Source organism: Daucus carota, chromosome 3, assembly GCF_001625215.2.
Source record: "Daucus carota subsp. sativus chromosome 3, DH1 v3.0, whole genome shotgun sequence".
NCBI classification, from domain to species: Eukaryota; Viridiplantae; Streptophyta; class Magnoliopsida; order Apiales; family Apiaceae; genus Daucus; species Daucus carota.
This window is the reverse complement of record NC_030383.2, coordinates 4,124,948-4,144,031: the sequence shown is the minus strand read 5'-3', so window position 1 is coordinate 4,144,031 and position 19,084 is coordinate 4,124,948. Positions and strand designations below refer to the sequence as shown.

The following is a 19,084-nucleotide window of genomic DNA, read 5'->3' as shown; positions in this document are numbered from 1 at the left end:
ATTTAAAAAATTTCGTTTTTGAATAAAAGATTAAATACTAATTTTTATTTAGTTTCAAAAAAAATAATTTTATTTGAACAACAGTTATAACAATTAATAGAACCAAACATATGCTAATTAACGGGCTGACAGAATATTGATTGTAATTCTAAAAATTGGACTTGATTCCATACCGAAAATCCATAGTTAACATTTGAATATTAACCTGATTATCTGAAAATTAAATTGGATAATAACTCTAACCCACTTAATATTTTTCCCATATTTTCGAGTGAAAAATGATGATAAAAAATAATTACACAAAGTACCAATGAGATGAACTGGGTAACACTCAGAATGGGTCGCGTCAGATAGTCCCAGTCCAGATCAGTCGAGCAACTTGGACTTTGTTGATTTCTTATTTTTTTATTCACATGCATGCACATTTTTCTTCTACATCTATTTATATTTAATGACACAAATCACAATACAATGGGGCTGTTTGGGCAAGTTTAAAAGAAGTGATTTCTTGCTTAAATTAGAGAAACAATGGGGCTGTTTGGGCAAGTTTAAAAGAAGTGACTTCTTGCTTAAATTAGAGAAGTGGAGCAGGTGCTTCTGCTTCTTTACACAAACGGGTGAAGAAAAGCAGAAGCACACAAACGGGTGAAGAAAAGCAGAAGCCAAAAGCAGAAGCTGCTTCTGGTAAACAAACATGCCCAATATCATGTAAACTTTTCAGTAACTTGTATAACAGCAGAACAGAAAATAATTAAATATTAAATATAATACAAGTTTACTTTATTACTTAATATCATTTTTGAATAAGTTGATGAATATTTTTCTAGACTAATATCTATTCAAATAAATAAAGGACCAATGAAAATGGGAATGACACGATGAATAAAAATAAAAATTTCTTGATATAATATTTCTAAAAATATATCTACTATCCGATACCATTTAATAAAATCACACTCAGACTATCTACGATTTTATTGTACATAAAATCTCTGTGATATCTTGCTGAATTTTCTTAATAAAACATATATAATTAATAGCTATTTATGTTTTACTCCTATAATCTAAATTTAACCCAAGTAAATAAAATGAATTTTCACACTTGCGGATCTACCTAAAAAAACCCCCACCCACCACCAAAAGCTGCAGCTCCATCTATAAATAGGCCCCCACACAGCCTTCACAATTCGTGCCTCAACTCATCTATCTCCTCTCTATTGGATTGGGATTAAGAACTGAATTAGGATTAGTAATTACATACTAATCCAAGAACTAGTCTTTCACTTTCCTGTTCTTGCTCCTAAAGGTGCGCCTAATCACTCTCTCAACCCCTCCTAATCTTGTGCTGCTTAAAATGGTCTTTGTTTATCTTTAGCTTCACTGCCCATTTCATTTCTTTGCTTCTATGATCCAAAGATTCAATCTTTTTTCATTTTTAAGTGAATTATTGCTGGCCCATTTTGGTTTCTTGGATTAATATTGGAGAAAATTGAGTTCTTGATTGTTGTTGTTATTGTCTGTTTAGATCTGCTGGTAATTTATCTCAAAGATTTCATTTTTACACAAAAGAATCACGTGTGTATAGGTGTCTCATGTATCTATACGTGTTTGATCCAAAGTTTCATTTTTTCATTTTTTAAGTGAATTTATACCGGCCCATTTGGGTTTCTTGATTAATTATCAATAAAATTTGGGTTCTTGATTGGTGGGGTATTGTTGTTGTTATTGTCTGTTTAGATCTGCTGGTAATACATCTCAAAGATATCATTTGTACGCAAAAGAATCATGTACGTATACATGTTTGTTCATTTTATGTGGGGAGTAATGTGTGTTTATTCATGAGGTTATGGGATCTGATGATTAATGTGGGACTAAGTATATGTTTGATGATGTATAGGTAGTCATGGCAGCTTAGGGAATTGGTGAATGGTAGATCTAGTCTTTATTATTACTGAAATTTAGTTGGTTGTAGATCTGTTGTGCAGTGTCATTTGTAGTACTTTGTTACATATTGACAATGATAGAGTACTGGCATGGCATGTCATTTTGTTATTCACAGTACAATTTAATGAAGATATAATAGCTTAACGATAAAAACAGTACAAAAGTTGGATTTTGGTCTAGTATTGTGTCGGCCTTGTGCAGATATATTTTTTTGTTATTAATGGATCTGATTTCTTAATTATTAATGCTGGATCTGAAATATTTTTTTACCTTATAGTGAGCATTCATTAGAAATTCTTATTTATTGCATTTTAAGTTTCTCAATTTGTCATTAACCTGAATCATGATGTATCCATTAAGGATGCTTGTTTTAGATCTTCTGTAGTTCTTTTAGATTTGTAAATCTCATACCTGAACCATGCAATCTGCCATTGATAAATAAATTTGCTTTCTTCATTTTGTAATATGATGAATTTGGGAAAATTAACTTATGGTTTTGTATATAATCAGATCAATGGCTTCTCATATTGTTGGATACCCTCGCATGGGCCCCAAGAGAGAGCTCAAGTTTGCACTTGAATCTTTCTGGGATAAGAAGAGCTCAGCTGAAGATTTGCAAAAGGTGGCTGCTGACCTTAGATCTGACATCTGGAAGCAGATGTCCAGTGCTGGTATCAAGTACATCCCCAGCAACACCTTTGCATATTATGACCAGGTTCTTGACACAACTGCAATGCTTGGAGCTGTCCCAGCAAGATACAACTGGAATGGTGGTGAGATCGGTTTTGACACATACTTCTCCATGGCCAGAGGTAATGCCACCGTTCCAGCTATGGAAATGACCAAGTGGTTTGACACCAACTAGTAAGTCCTCATCCCTTCAATATTCTTTTTTTGAAATATATTGTTTGTATCTGTTTGTACTAATGCATCGTGTGATGTGATGATTCAGCCATTACATTGTTCCTGAGTTGGGACCAGAGGTGAAGTTCTCATATGCCTCACACAAAGCAGTAACTGAGTACAAGGAGGCCAAGGCGGTAATATATCCTAAATCTATGATCAATTCATTCATATATGTTCTAATTTTTATGATTATATCATTGTCTTCTAAAGGATTAAATATTCAAAACTTGGCGATTTGTTTCTCACAGTATATGATAGAAATAAAACAGAGAATAAGAGTCATCTGTGATTATTTAGACAGAGTGTGTCAATTTTCTGAAATATTTAAAACATACTGATTTTTTTGTTTTTGTTTTTTCAGCTCGGTATTGATACCGTGCCAATCCTTGTCGGACCAGTCAGCTACTTGTTGCTATCTAAACCTGCAAAGGGTGTTGACAAAACCTTCAATCTTCTTTCTCTTCTCGATAGCATCCTTCCAATCTACAAGTAAGGAAATGAGCTCTCTCTTGCTTTTGGTGTAATTTTGCATATTAGTTCACTGACATATGTAAAACACCAGGGAAGTCGTGTCTGAGCTGAAGGCTGCTGGTGCTTCATGGATTCAGTTTGATGAGCCCACTCTTGTAAAGGATCTTGAAGCACATCAATTGGAAGCCTTCACTAAGGCCTACTCTCAGCTAGAGTCATCCCTTTCTGGTCTTAATGTCCTCTTTGAGACCTACTTTGCTGATGTTCCAGCTGATGCTTTCAAGACCCTCACTTCTCTAAAGGGTGTCACAGCTTTTGGTTTTGATTTGGTTCGTGGAGAGAAGACTCTTGAGTTGATTAAGAGTAGTTTCCCTTCTGGAAAATACCTATTTGCTGGTGTTGTTGATGGAAGGAACATCTGGGCCAATGATCTTGCTTCGTCTCTCACTACCTTGGAGTCTCTTGAGAAAATTGTGGGAAAAGGTATAAATTGTTCAAGCTACTATTAGCTTTAATTTCTAGCTCTTTCATTAATTAGTAAATCCTTTCCTACCACTGTGCAGACAAGCTTGTTGTTTCTACCTCTTGCTCACTTCTTCACACGGCTGTTGACCTTGTTAATGAGACCAAACTGGACGATGAAATGAAATCGTGGCTTGCATTTGCTGCACAGAAAATTGTTGAGGTGAATGCCTTGGCCAAGGCTCTCTGTGGTTCCAAGGATGAGGTAATTTTATTAGCCTTTATAGTTTGACCATCCATCCATTTGTCTTTGCGCGTAAACAAACCTAACTGGATTGTCAACTTCAATGGTTTATTTTCCAGGCTTTTTTCTCTGCTAATGCTTCAGCTCAGGCTTCAAGAAAATCCTCTCCAAGAGTGACCAATGAGGCTGTTCAGAAGGCTGTGAGTGAATAATTTTCTTCTATGTCAGCTATTAGGCAGTCTGATACTGAATGGACTTTACTTACCCAACTTTTTGTTTCTTAGGCTTCCGCTTTGAAGGGTTCTGATCATCGCCGTGCTACCAATGTCAGTTCCAGACTAGATGCTCAGCAAAAGAAACTTAACCTTCCCATTCTTCCCACAACTACCATTGGTTCTTTCCCTCAAACAGTTGAGCTCCGAAGAGTTCGCCGAGAATTCAAGGCCAAGAAGTGAGTGCTTTATATTAATTCTTATCTTTGCTTCAATATCCTCTTTCCTTTTTATTGAAGTAATAACATTCTGTCACTAGGATTTCTGAGGACGACTATGTCTCTTCAATGAAGGAGGAGATCAGCAAAGTTGTCAAACTACAGGAAGAGCTTGACATTGACGTCCTAGTTCATGGAGAGCCAGAGGTAGGTCAATCTGTCTACGCCCTAGTGTGCAGACACGAAATTCCCTTGCTTCTGATCCATATTTTTTGCATTTAAAGGAAATGTGATGTGATTTCTAATGTCTTATATTATCAGAGGAACGATATGGTTGAGTACTTTGGAGAGCAGTTGTCTGGTTTTGCCTTCACTGCTAACGGATGGGTCCAATCTTATGGATCTCGATGTGTGAAGCCACCAATTATCTATGGTGATGTGAGCCGCCCCAAGCCAATGACCGTGTTCTGGTCTTCTATGGCCCAAAGCATGACCAAGCGCCCAATGAAGGGAATGCTTACAGGACCTGTTACCATTCTCAACTGGTCCTTTGTCCGCAATGACCAGCCCAGGTAACTAATTGATTGCAATCTTGTATATAATATATACAAGAAACAATGATGAATGTTTCAGTGTTTCTAATCATTCTGAAGAAATTATTATACTGTATTTCCAGATTTGAGACTTGCTACCAGATTGCTTTGTCCATTAAGGATGAAGTGGAGGATCTTGAGAAGGCAGGCATCACTGTCATTCAAATCGATGAGGCGGCTTTGAGAGAGGGATTGCCTTTAAGGAAGTCAGAGCATGCTTTCTATCTGGACTGGGCTGTCCATTCCTTCAGGATCACCAACGTTGGGGTTCAAGACACCACCCAGGTTAGCATCGTACCCTATACCTGTTGCAGTTGTATCATTTTCCGTTGCCTTTTTTTCTTTTTCAATTAATTTAATATTAAACTTCAACAGATCCACACTCACATGTGCTACTCCAACTTTAATGACATCATCCACTCGATTATTGACATGGATGCTGATGTCATCACCATTGAGAACTCCCGATCCGACGAGAAGCTCCTGTCAGTGTTCCGTGAGGGAGTTAAGTACGGTGCTGGTATTGGTCCCGGTGTCTATGATATCCACTCTCCTAGAATACCATCAACTGAAGAGATTGCTGACAGAATCAACAAGATGCTTGCAGTTCTTGAAACCAACATCTTGTGGGTCAACCCTGATTGTGGACTCAAGACTCGCAAGTACGCTGAAGTGAACCCAGCCCTCAAGGCCATGGTTGACGCTGCCAAATCCCTCCGCACCAAGCTCGCAAGTGCCAAGTGAAGGCAGTTGGTCTAAAGGACGAGAAGAATGTCCATCATTCCGCCCTTAAAATTTTCTTTAATGTTGTTGATTCTGGTGATTAAATCACAGTTAGTAGGTTTTGGTTTTTATTAATTTTGGTTACTGTTTTAATTTTCGGAAAAATATTATCACTTTGTATTCTTTGGGGGTTTTGCCTTCTTTCAGGAAAGGCTACAAACTTTTAAGTTTACCTTGAGAATCAAATTTATAAGAAATGATATCAACAGTTTGTGAAAGTTATCTGCGCCAATATGATGAATTCGTTGGTCATACGAATATTAGTCCATGTTTATATTTCAGAGCATGGCCAATGCTGTAATAATGTTGAGCATTGTGCAAATAGGCCTCAAAGAGTCACTATTTTAAAACAAATGAGTCTCAATGTTGTTTGTGGAAAAATGAGATAGAAAAATGGTCTAACTGTTCTTTCAAAAAGCAAGTGTTAGTATTTTAATTTTATGGGAAAATACGATTTAAAGTTAGTGTTTTGCATTTTCAGCTAAAATCACAACTTAAAGTTGCGTATTCAATAATAAATTTCAACTTAAAGTTGCATTTTTGTATGACATTCTAAACATGATATATGAAGTTGCGTTTTGAAATGACATTTTAGAACATTTGTTCGGAAAGTAACTATAAAAGTCTTTTTCTGCGAAATAGTGAAATTTAGGGCCAAAATTTGGTGCCATCCGATCAATAAAATGTAAAAACAAGATAAATAAAGTTAAAAATGTATGGACATACTGAAACTATAATTAGTGTTTTGAAAATTCCAGATTTATTATACTCCTCGATTTTCAAGTATTTCACTGATTTACTGATTACACTTGATTTAACTAAAAAATCTGAAGATAACTTAACTGACTAGTTCTGATTCTCCCGATCGGTTCTGATTGACACGATCATGGTCTATCAATAAAAAATTGGTTAAATTTATAAAAATATAATTATAAATGAAATCGAGCTTAAGAGACATTGTACTATTTTAACATAAAATAAAATCATAACGATATCTCCGTCTATTTTTATGTCCCCATCTACCTTCCTTGCAAGTCTAAATTAAATTAGGTCTCCAAAAAATGTTGGCAATTTTTTTAAAATAGTGTTATAAATTAGATAGTACCAGAATTTTCACTAAAAAAAGAAGATTAGCACTAGAATATAGATTATGTACACAAAGGCCAAAGCCACACAGGAATACATATAGATGGAAGTACAAATAATTCACGAAGATTTGCAAGCTCAAGCATCTTTAGAAATTGCATTAGTCAGAATGAACTTCCAGCAAATGTTGATGTACCCAGCATCTAAGAACTAGGAACTATATGACTAGATAGATATCGATGGTAATGGAAACCAATTTAACATCCGAAGATGGTTCAAAGAAAGAGTTGCACGGTAGGAAATTACCAAGGCAACTATTTAAGTTACATATGCTACAAGTCTACTGTATTATATGAAAACTCCTCAACATGAGGCCACACAGATCTAAGGTCACGCAATAAGATGGGCAGGTATAGGAACAACCACCTAAACTCTAGTCATTGAATTGTTCGTATTCTTCTGATGGCACATGCATAGTAATAGCTACATACTCGTCGTTCTCATATGGTAAGACAGTAGCACCCTCAGGGATAATCATGTCTGACGTGCTCGGAATAATCATAATCTTTTTTATTGAGTTTTGTGCAGGTGGTATGACTATTTCAAGAGTAGGTGAACCTGCACCATCTTTAAGATCTTGGGGTGGACTTCTGGTTGTAGATGAATTTCCCTCTCGAGCATGTGCATCTTCAGATGTTGTAGAGTTTATGTGCCTTTCACCATTATTATCTGCACCCAGAGGTTTGAAATGAGTAACTAGGGTTGATCCTTATTTTTTAATCTAATTACACTAGCAACTGATGCATGTGTTTCAAAATAAAGCTGAACTATATAATTACCGATATTAGACACCAACTATGAACGATAAGCCTTGTTCATAGTAGCAAACAATTTTAGACAACTACTTCCAAAGAAGTATAAATCTTAACTAGAGGCAGTCAAAAATGCTATAACAATAAGACAGACATTCATGTAATAACCTTGGAAATCCTGAGCTTCATTGATTGAAATGTTTCTGTTTCTTGCAACATCTTCTTCCACTTTTTCTGTAACATCGGGTTGCAAGTTGAAGGATGGGATACCTGAAGTTTCACCAACAGAGGAGGGACTGGGACACTGGGTTTCTTGACCTAAGCGAAACACAAAACCTCTTATCAAATCATAAACTGTTCGAATAACGACTACAACAGAATTATATACATCAAAGATTGTAAATGGGAACCATATAGATGAACAAAACATATATTACATCTATCGTTGTGAAAATTACTTGGTAAGCCAGATCATTAGTTAGATATACCTCATGTTGCACATATATTTATGATATTACCTATGGACACAATTGACAACAGTAGGTCTTTCTTATGATAATACTAATAACGAAAAATTACAAAGAAAAGATGCTATATTTATATACTAGCTGAAACAAATAACAAGAAAACGCCAAAGGAAACTAGCTCCTGGAATTGGGACTACAAACTTAACCAGAAAATCCCAATTCACAAACTCCTATCACAATAAAAAAGGTGATCATGTAATTGAGAAAAGTCAACTATAGTCGTCTGCCACTCTGCCACTCTGTGTTCCAACCAGTCAGTTGCATAACAATCCAAACATATTTTCAAGGTCTTTAGGTAACTTGTTTGTCAGGAGGAGGACTTTCTATTTTGCTATGTTCCATTTTATTAGCGATGCTCACTTCAGCTTGACAGGCAATGCATAGTCATTCCACTAAAAACTAGAGGAATGTTCCATCACGAATAGTCATTCCACTAAAAACTAGAGGAATGTTATAAAACACAAAACAGGCAATGCATCTCTCTCTATGGTGAACACATAAACATCTAGGGAATAAGTTACTCACAATTTGCAAGACAAATATATGCAGCCTTCGCGGCATTCATCTCTGCCACCTTTTTGGTTTTTGCCCCTTGTCCTTGAAAACTCTTGCCTCCAATTTCCACAGTTGATACAAATATTGGCATGTGAGGTGGTCCAGATTTCTGTGTGTCATATGTTGGCAAGCGGTGTCTTGTTCTTTGAGCATGCTCTTGTAATAAGGTCTTATACACAACCTCATCCTGATTATAACAAGCAATATATTATGCCACAGATCACGAACTTATGTAAACTATAATATGGAAACAAACAAAACCAAACAATATTACTCAAGAATCTTGCCTCTAGGTGGACTGACAGAGACTCCAATGCTACTTTTGCAGCTCCATGTTCAGCATCCTTTAACGTGGAGAAAAAGTTTGGAGTCTCAAAAGACTTCCCATCAACTGTGACCTTGGACTTGTAAAGACGTTGGTGTGGAGGTCCAACAATTTCACACGAATATTCAGGCAGAATAAGGTTCCTCTTTTGAGCATAAATTTGTAGCCGTTTCTTGTATGTATGTAGTAAATCTTAAGAAGAGTATTAGTTAGACAAGTTTTTTTTTTTAACATCAGATATAGAAACACTCATCTACGACATGTTTTCAGAATCCATGAGCAAGGCAAAAGACATTCAATATAAAGAGACAAGACTTGCTACATCCAGATTCAAACTGTGTGCATTTACGGAATCAAGTTCTCTACTCAAGTATATCTTAGCAACATATCGATATCCATATGCAATGACTAGTTATTGTATGGTGGCAACTGACAACCATACATCTACATATTGTTTGTAACACAAAAAATTAGTCACCTCCCTCAGTTATAGTATAGTGACAACCATACATCTACATCTTTGGTACTAGTATAGCGACAACTACTCAAATCTAAGCATTTATTTTTGGAGTACCAAACTACTCAAATCTACCGGTTTATATTATTATTACCTTAAGCCCTGTTTAGTGAGGCGATTAATAAGTGCAAAACCAACTTGTATGTCCAGATTAACTTGATTGGTCCATTTGTGTAAATAGAACTTGTGGCTTAAATTGAATTACAAGAAAGTAAAGATAATTTACTTATTTTTCTAGTTTGTTATTTCAACAAATAATAATATAATCATCACCACATAACTTTTAATGTGCTTGCCTTTTTTTTTTTATATATAATTATTTTCAGAAAGTAAAAACAAACCATCGACCAAAACTATCCAAACACATAAATTTTCTTCTTTCTACAAACTTAAAAGAGTTAAACAATCAATTAAAGTTTAGTAAATTAGAATAAAAATTTGAAAAGATATTGGGACAGATTTTTTTAATTTCTGGTGACATTAAAAAAAGTTACTTTTACTTGTAACTTGATTATTAATAAAATATAACAAAGATCTTTATAAAAGCAAGCCAAAGGGATCCCGAGTCTTTTTTTCTTTTCGCTACATATCCTGAGTCAATATCCGTATTAAACTTATAAGTATATTAAAAATTCCCTAAACACAAAATGAAAAAACAGCATGTCAAAGTGAATGTAAAAAATATAATATTCGTATTTTTATTCAAATTGCAACGACACACACTCGAAATGTGTGTGATATTGAATTGATGTTGTAGAAGAATCCGGTTTATATAATGGTGATTAGTAATTTATTAATACCCATCTATCTAATACTAGCAGCATTTTTTTCTTGCAAGTTGGTAGTGAAAAGTGATACGATGAAAATATAAAACACAAATTGTTCAATTATGTGCCCAGGAATTATTCACTGGATATCTAGAAAACCAAAAGAGGAAAAAAGTAACAACGATACAGTATATTTCCTGAAATTATATGACATGTACCTTCTGCGGTTCTTGTTGGAAGTTCAGAAGGTACAACACCATTTTGTCTGCTTTGCTCCCCTTCTCCAATTTTAGTAGCTCCTGCATCCAAATTGGTAGTGGAAGCCGAGGAACCTACAATAATCACAAACCTGGTGAAAACATTGTTGGTTTTTATATCCATATCTACGGTCCAATATCATATCATCTCCGCCATGTCTCACTCTGACCCTATGAATCATCTTTTGTTGCCAATATATCTTATACAGTCTTCAGAAATACTAAGAATATCTCCAATGTGGTTGGATAAAATAATAGAAAAAATATTTGTTGAACTCGTAAGACATTATGCTTCGATGGTACTCGCTACATTGATCGGCTATATTAATATAGTATGTTAATATTATTTTAGTTGTTAAAAATAAAATACGATCACTTGAATATAGTAATAAATGATGTGAAATCTTTTTACATGTCTTTAGAGTTTTGACAAATATAGCCAAGAAGGTTGGCTAAAATCATAGACAAGGGGAATGCTTCATTGGAGTTAAGTTTTTTTTGACATAATCTTTATATTCTTTATGAAAAACGCTAGATACCCTAAAAAGTGTTCCCAAATTTTTTCCCCCAAATCTAGCTGACAATGTGTGATTGGTTCTGCTCACACTAATAATAATGGTTCTACATGGTTGGGGATGATTATCAAACAACTCTAAGAGTAATTTTAACATGCAACTTATGTGCATCATCAAACAACTCCAAATCAACACAAACATTTCAAACAATCTTCAACATGGACACACATCAGTACACAAATTTGTTAAAAATACACACTCAATCAACACCACACACCAAACATCTCCACAACTATTACCAGCATTCTACAACATTGCACACAACACAAAAACAAAAACCCACACATACAATAATTACCCGGAGAAGCAGATTTTTGCACAACACCGATCGGCGAAATGGGTTGCCGAGGACCGACAGAGAGCGCGGAGAAATGATTAAACGCAACCTCAGCAGCCCCATTTTGAGCTAGTTTGGAGCTAGTGAACTGTCCCGGAGACTCAAAGGTAGCGCCATTAACGGTGACAGTGGCTGTGAAGCGAGCCCCGTGGTCAGGACCGTCTCGCACCGTATCGTAAAGCGGTAGCTTCCATGAGTTCTTCTGGCAGAGTACCTGAAGCTTTGATTTGTACATTGATCAAGTAAAATGTTTATTTGTGTGAAATTCAAATGTTCTTTGGGTATGTGCAAAGACAATGAGAGGAAAAAAGGTAGAAGGATTGTATTATAAAAGCAGATAGTATATTCTTGTTTGTGGGATTCTCCGGGGTTTTCCTTTTTCTCCGGTGACCAATTTGAAGGGGGAGCTTCTGCACATTATTAGAGGGAGAATAAGAATATACACAAAAATGTTATTCACACGCCCTTTTACATGTTCTTCTTAAAATTAAATACTGTATTTCAAAAACAAAAAATTGGTTGAGTATAATTGATTTTCTTCTTAACCCCTTATAAATGTATTAAATTAAATTGATTTGTGTATATATATATGTGATAGTTAAATATAGAAACATGTATTCAAAAGATATTTTTTGGAAATATATTCAAAAAATCATCAATATACTTATATAAGTATATTGATGATTTTTTTGAATATTTTTTCAAAAAATATCTTTTGAATACATATTTCTATGTATTTAATAATAATTATGCGATTTCTTATGATTCAAAAAGTTTTCTTATGTATTTAATAATAATTTTATGGAATAACGTGTCATAATTTTTAATTGGGTGATTCATGTTGACGAGAGGTGTTATTAAGTAGTAAGTGATCCAACTGTACAGATTAGGAGTTAGTACTAAATTGAGATTTAAAAAAAAATCATTCATAAATTTTGAGAGTATTCAATGCGGATTTTAACAATTATATCACAATCCTGAACTATTTAATTAAGATTTTAAATTATGTTACAAAATTTGGTAGTATTCAAGATTTTATATAAAGACAACGTTAGGTATCCAAATTATTTTCTCAAAAATGTTCCGGTGATGTGTCAATTTGTGATGATTATACGGGTGAGGTTACTAGAGTTAAATGTTTATTTAATGACTCCATATTTTCGGAAAATATTGGATATCTATTCTTTCGAATAGGACTATTTTATTAAACATTACGGGTAGGGGTGTCAATGGAGCGGATATCCGGTCCGACCCGGTCCGATCCAGGAGCTAACGGAGCGGATATGGATCACCTAAAATAATATCCGATCCGAAAAAAATCCGATCCGGAAAATATCCGATCCGATATGTATAGGATATGGATTTAATATGATCCGATCCGAAAAAAATCCGATCCGACTTTTATATATATATATATATATATATATATATATATATTTATATTTATATATCTGTGTATATATATACTCTATTAAGATATTACATATGTAAATAAATAAATAAAATTAGATAGCATTTGAACTTGGATAATTGAACTTATTAAACATTTTGTTTGAGAGTTTTGAGCTTTAGTACAACCTATTTAAATTTTAAGTTTCTCATATTTTATTAGAAGATTTGTAATATATATAAATTAACGTAGTGTTTCTCAATCCTAAACTTCCAGAATTTATTAAAGACTTGTAATATTTGAACAAGTGTGTTTTTGTATTTTAAAACACTATTTTGAATTTATAAATTACTACCTCCATCCCAAATTATATGTCCCCGTTGACTTTGGGCACGTAACTTTAGGTGCATTGACCGTCTACTTCCGAAATTTATTTTTTTATTTTTTCTTTTATAAATGAAAATTTCATATTTTAATTTTTATTTGCAAAAATAAAATTTTAAAAATAAGTCACGTATCTATGCGGTCAATGAACCTTAAATTGTGTGCACAAAGTCAACGGAGCCATCTAATTTGGGATGGAGGGAGTATTATTATAAGTGATTCCAACAAATTTTTATAAGAAGAATTTTTTTTTGTTTAAATATAAACGGAGCGGAGCTCCGATTCGAAAATCCGTGATCCTACGGATTAGGATATAGATCGTGTTCTAAAAAATCCGGTTGAAATCCGATCCGAATCCGGTAAAATTAAACGGATCAGGATATGGATCATGCCTGATCCGATCCACTGACACCCCTAATTACGGGGAGTAAACTGTGACGAGGAAGAGTAAAACAAGACGGGGAAGGAGGAAGCCAAGTGTCCAAGAAATCGGTCATTTAGAAAAATAATTTATTCCGGGTAAAAAAAGAAAAAATAATTTATTACTTCTAAATTAAATAGTTTAATTGATTTTAAACAAGTAAACGAAATGCATGTGTATACTGAATATATAATTTTTTTTTTAGGTAGGAACCGGCAGCCACTATCTTTCGAATGCTTATAGGGCAAACTTACGAGCTCACTTAATAATCTGCAAACTACGTGATCCAAGTAAAGCGCAATTAAGCGACATACTCTAGTCGAAGAGGCATAATCACAACTCTGTTCTCTTCGGAGTCGAATCTGTGACCAAGAGGATACAAATCCCCTCTTTTAACCAAATAAAGCGCAATTAAGCGACATGCTCTAGTCCAAGAGGCATAATCACAATTCTGCTCTCATCGGAGTCGAATCTGTGACCAAGAGGATACAAATCCCCTCTTTTAACCAGCTGAACCAACCCTTGTGGGCTGAATATATAATTTTGTTAATCATTTTTCTATTATATGTATATATTATAAGTTTTATTTATGAAAAACTGAAAAATAAATAAATTCAAGGAGATGAGATCAATAATATTAACAAACTTGTGTAAAATCAAGACATCTTAGATTTGAGATGAATTTGCGTAAAATCAATAAATTTTGCTGTTTGGTTGGATTTTTAAGTTAAAAACAAATTTATCCATACCGTTTTGTAAAATATTTATAACTTAACATCCGATTCTGAGAAATTGAAATTTTTCACAAAAATATAAAAATCCATTTTAAAAAATAATTTATTATGATATTAATTCTATCCTAATATATAATATAAAATCACTCTTACTTATAAATAATTTCTCATTTATAAATATTAAATATATTTTTTTTTTTGAAACCAAATATTAAATATTTATTTATAAGTTAAGGTAAACGCCCCTTTTGTTTGAAAACACGTTTTAAATTTTTTAAAAGGTGCTCCTGGTTTATGATTTGTTTGGCATAATTACTTGCATTTTTTCAAAAACAGTGTGATCTGTCACAGCTCTTTAACTCAACAGCATTGATTCCTAGAGACGAGTGAAGTTAAACTGTTCAAATATTCAGTGATTTATGGATGATATTAAATGTTCATACTTTAGAAAAACAACAAAACTCAATCGCTTATTCGAAAGAGAATAAATGCTTATCTTATTAACAATGACATAACTCCACTCTCTCCACAAGGATCAAATCAAATGAACGCTCATCTTGAATGTATACTCATATTGTAACATTCCAGTTTCCACATCGAGCAGTGCGGAGAATTTAGTTCCGTCTCTCGAAATTTAATTAGGACGCCTCAATATGGATACCAATTGAACACATTCATATAGCATTCCCCAACTCTCCGTCACTTAAAATGTTGTATCTATAAAACAAATAACCCCCCACAGCACAAGCCACAGTTATCACCAATGCAAGCTTCGTTCTCATACTAGAATAACTTGGAGAAGGAATACAACATCCTTGTTGAGATGGCAATATCTTTTCTTCAGCAGATGGATGGTGATCATCTGGGCCAGTTCCTCCATTGGGCTGTTTATTAGCATGGACTTGTTCATGGCCCAATGGAGCTTCTTCCTGCTCTTGGACTACAGGTATTGTCTTGGGCATTACAACATAGAGAAGCCCATTAACAAACTTTGCACGGATGTCATTTGCATTGCACTCCTTTGCCACCTTTACTTCCTTGTAAAATCGACTCTGTTTCTCTGCACTCAGAGGCCTTTCCCCTGATATTTTCAGAACTCTTAAATTGCTAATTTGCACTTTCAGCTGCTCCTTCTTGAATTCTTACAATGTGGACCAAAATTGAGGAGAATCAGATAGTATAAATTAAAATATTTTGTTCCCGGAATAAATTTAGATTACGTCTGAGAACATGTATTTCATTTCAAATAACATGATTTGAGTCGTCATTTCAAATTTTTAACTTTACGTACACTAGTATTTGAATGTTCTGGACTTTACTAATGAAATACAAATCCAACTATTTTTTTATGTATCCAAACATGTCACTTTATCAAATTTAGAATTTTAAATGAAATTCAAGTTCTCAAACGTGAAGAATTTAATTTGAAAAGAAATACATGTGCGGGCATGAGTGTAACATAGGATGTGTAATTGTACCTGGGAGATGAAGCACAAGAGTGTCGCGGCCTTCCTCGCGTTGCCAGTTGCAAAGTGGCTCGAATTCATCGTATTTGGCTGCAAACTTGGAATCCATTTTTCTTTTTTAGCTAAATTGATTCTTTCAGAAGGATATGGATATTGATCAAGATGTATTAATGAACTAAATTGCGATGTTGAGACCTGCCTCTATGTCACTTTATATACAAGTAAACTGCAGGGTGTCACAGGACTAAGAGGTGTCTTCTGGATTTCCTCGGACAGAATATTTCTTGATGTGGTTTCTTCAACTTGAGGCTTTGTTTTAATTTTGTCTTCGGCAATCTCATTCCACATGCTTATAATTTTTGATTTCCTTTCCCATTTGGTTTTGTATAGTACTCCTCTAGACATGGTGAAATACTAGATGGGCACTTTGTTTAAGCAATGCATAAAAATTAAATATATAGTTTTAATGCGTTATTAAGATCTATCAAAAGATTGTCTAGTTCATAAGATTTTGTTGAGATTTTGTTTTGGGGAAACAATCTCTCTACTATGAAGTTTTAACCAAAAAGCCTTTGTGAGCAGGTTGGATATCTCAGGTCGTTAAGAGCGAATCTATGTCATCGAATTTGTTAGAACAAATACTTACTTGTATGTTGTGGAGTTTTCGTCAAAACATCTTCGTTGTTTCTCGGACTATAAACCCTTCCCAGACCATAATAGGCTACAAGAATAAAAGCCATAAGTGAAGAACCAACTTTAAATTTATGTATCTGGATAATTTTTTTTTGATATTTACAAGTTATTAGGTATTAACATTATTAATATAATTATAGCATATTATAAATATTTTTTAAAATGTTCATACACATTTTTATAAAGTCAAATTTCATAAAAAAAAGTCAATAAATAAAATTAGCATTTTCAACTTTTTATATTCTGGCTTATAAGTTAGAATTACACAAATATAATGAATAATCTGATTTTGACTTATAAGTCATAAGTGAGCCAAAAGAGCTTTTAACAAACAGTGAATCCGACACAGATGTAAAACTTGTGGATTGTAGACTCTTGTCATTACTTAAGAAATAGCCTCTTCCCTCTTGTCCTCTAAACAGTCTGAACTGCATATAAATTCTTGCAGCCCTTTTTCTCATAGATTGCGTCATGAGTAAATTTATTCTTTAGGGATTCTTGAGAACAAGAACTCGATTAAATATCATTGAATAGGTTTCGAGTTTTTAAGAGATTTTCTAGTCATACATTCCTGCTGATGCCTAATAAAAAGAAAGTAGGGTTGCCCTTTGATTCAGGCAAGAATCAGATCACCGTGTCTTCACTCTTACTTGGCTCTGATATCATGTTGATTGTTGAGAACCGGTCCATCTAAAATCCTAAAAGTTTTAGAGGAAGGTCCCAAACGGATCTTATGTCATAATTCTAACACTTAAAATACTCGGGCATCTCCATGCATTGGTCTGTACTCTGGTTTTTAAAAAATGACAATTTCTAATGAAAGAAAGAAAGAGAAATCCTTAAATATTGCAGTAACATACAAGATCAAGATATTTCATACATTTGATATTCATCTGAGAAAGAAATTACAACCAAACATCACATTTAAATTAGTGCACACTCTGCACCTCATGTTTTGCACATATTGAACGCCTTACAGAAGGCATGATCAAACTCTCCATCATCAAATAGAGTCTTGTACTTGTAAAATATAAAAACCCCTATCGCGGAAGCCAAAGTTATCACCAAGGCAAGTTTTGTTCCCAAATTTGAATAACTTGGTATTGGGGCATAACTTTGTTGTGGAGACGGAATCGTCTTCTCTTCAGCAGAATCCTGCTTTTTAGTTGCAGTGTCATCTGGCCTAGTAATAGTGCTCGGTTGCTTATTAGCTTCTGCTTGGACTTGTTGATCGGCTGAGGGAGCTTCTTCTTTTTCCGGTACTGCAGTTGTTGTCTTAGGCATTACAACATGAAGTAGTCCGTTCACAAACTTTGCACGAATGTCATTTGCATTATACTCCTTTCCCACCTTGATTTCCTTGTAAAATCGGCTTCTTTTTGTTGCACTGAGAGGCCGTTCTCCTGATATTTTTAGCACTCTTAGATTGCTAATTTGCACTTTGAGCTGTTCCTTTTTGAAGTCTTGAATCAGAGATCAAACGTGAAAAGACAATAAAATTAGTAAATTTTAGTAGTAATAGTCTGTTTCCTGGTTCAAGTCCAATAATGCATAAATGATCAAATATAGGGTCGTGTTCAAATGAGAACCAAAGAACTGCTAATACATTACTATACCTTGGAGATGGAGCACAAGAGTGTCACGGCCTTCCTCGCGTTGCCATTTGCAAAGGGGTTCAAATTCCTCATAATTAGCTGCAATCTTAGAATCCATTTTACCGCAAAGTTGATTTCTTCAGAAGATGCTGATACTGAAACAAGATGTATTAATGAACTGAATTGCAATGAGGATACCTATTCATGTCACGTTATATACAAATAAATTGGAGGGTGTCTAAGAGGTTTCTTTTGGATCATCTACAGACAAAGAATAATTCTTGCTATGGGTTACTTATACTGTAGGCTTTGTTTTAATTTTGTCTAGGGCAATCCCATAGTACATTTTTATGATTTCCTTTCTCTATGGGCAAAGAAAGAACCTTTTTCGTAGGCCAAGTGATATAGGTCAGAAGTAATATTTAATTATTATTAGATATTAAAAGCCCGAGAACACTAAAGCCCAGTTAAAAAGGGCCTGAGTCTCTATTTATTAGATAATTTCGTGATTAATTAGTAAGGGCCCAGTCAGAGGACCAGTAACAAGTCTGAATTCTATGGTACATCTGACTCTATCAGATAAGTATTCAGAAGTTCGGATAAACGTCAACAACAAGAGAATAAGAGTCCTATCTTATCTCTTGCTTCGAGGCATACTTCGATAAGGAGTCTGATACGCGGAATTGCACTTCCGTCCAGCTTCTGACTCCGAAGCGCCTATATAAAGGGCTCTACCCCTCATAACTAGAACTACGTTTTGGACTTGATTCTTCTCCACGCAGAAGATACGTAGGCATCTCGCACCGAGAC

The 19,084-nt window shown here is 34.4% G+C and overlaps 4 protein-coding genes across 4 annotated transcripts; 1 reads left to right on the top strand and 3 right to left on the bottom strand.

The window, feature by feature from the left end:
* The first annotated feature begins 1,091 nt into the window (after nucleotides 1-1,091).
* LOC108214346 (5-methyltetrahydropteroyltriglutamate--homocysteine methyltransferase) lies at nucleotides 1,092-6,051 on the top strand. The gene is made up of 12 exons (XM_017386298.2): nucleotides 1,092-1,306; nucleotides 2,455-2,808; nucleotides 2,897-2,984; nucleotides 3,212-3,339; nucleotides 3,413-3,804; nucleotides 3,885-4,048; nucleotides 4,147-4,227; nucleotides 4,312-4,478; nucleotides 4,559-4,664; nucleotides 4,779-5,029; nucleotides 5,134-5,335; nucleotides 5,426-6,051. Exons 2-12 carry the CDS (start codon nucleotides 2,459-2,461, stop codon nucleotides 5,792-5,794), a joined length of 2,298 nt encoding a protein of 765 aa, XP_017241787.1. The 5' UTR covers nucleotides 1,092-1,306; nucleotides 2,455-2,458; the 3' UTR covers nucleotides 5,795-6,051.
* Nucleotides 6,052-7,048: 997 nt separating this feature from the next.
* LOC108211491 (double-stranded RNA-binding protein 1) lies at nucleotides 7,049-11,981 on the bottom strand. The gene is made up of 6 exons (XM_017383100.2): nucleotides 11,553-11,981; nucleotides 10,641-10,754; nucleotides 9,101-9,330; nucleotides 8,784-9,000; nucleotides 7,900-8,049; nucleotides 7,049-7,648 (listed from the first exon to the last, which is right to left on the bottom strand). The coding sequence occupies exons 1-6, from the start codon at nucleotides 11,824-11,826 to the stop codon at nucleotides 7,353-7,355; spliced, it is 1,281 nt and encodes a 426-aa protein (XP_017238589.1). The 5' UTR covers nucleotides 11,827-11,981; the 3' UTR covers nucleotides 7,049-7,352.
* Nucleotides 11,982-14,995: 3,014 nt separating this feature from the next.
* Nucleotides 14,996-16,196, bottom strand: LOC108213849 (uncharacterized). The gene is made up of 2 exons (XM_017385639.2): nucleotides 15,999-16,196; nucleotides 14,996-15,661 (listed from the first exon to the last, which is right to left on the bottom strand). The coding sequence occupies exons 1-2, from the start codon at nucleotides 16,093-16,095 to the stop codon at nucleotides 15,195-15,197; spliced, it is 564 nt and encodes a 187-aa protein (XP_017241128.1). The 5' UTR covers nucleotides 16,096-16,196; the 3' UTR covers nucleotides 14,996-15,194.
* A 1,300-nt stretch (nucleotides 16,197-17,496) lies between these two features.
* On the bottom strand, nucleotides 17,497-18,485 carry LOC108213552 (inactive protein RESTRICTED TEV MOVEMENT 2). Its single transcript, XM_017385355.2, has 2 exons — nucleotides 18,296-18,485; nucleotides 17,497-18,142 (listed from the first exon to the last, which is right to left on the bottom strand). Exons 1-2 carry the CDS (start codon nucleotides 18,390-18,392, stop codon nucleotides 17,628-17,630), a joined length of 612 nt encoding a protein of 203 aa, XP_017240844.1. The 5' UTR covers nucleotides 18,393-18,485; the 3' UTR covers nucleotides 17,497-17,627.
* Between the last annotated feature and the right edge of the window lie 599 nt (nucleotides 18,486-19,084).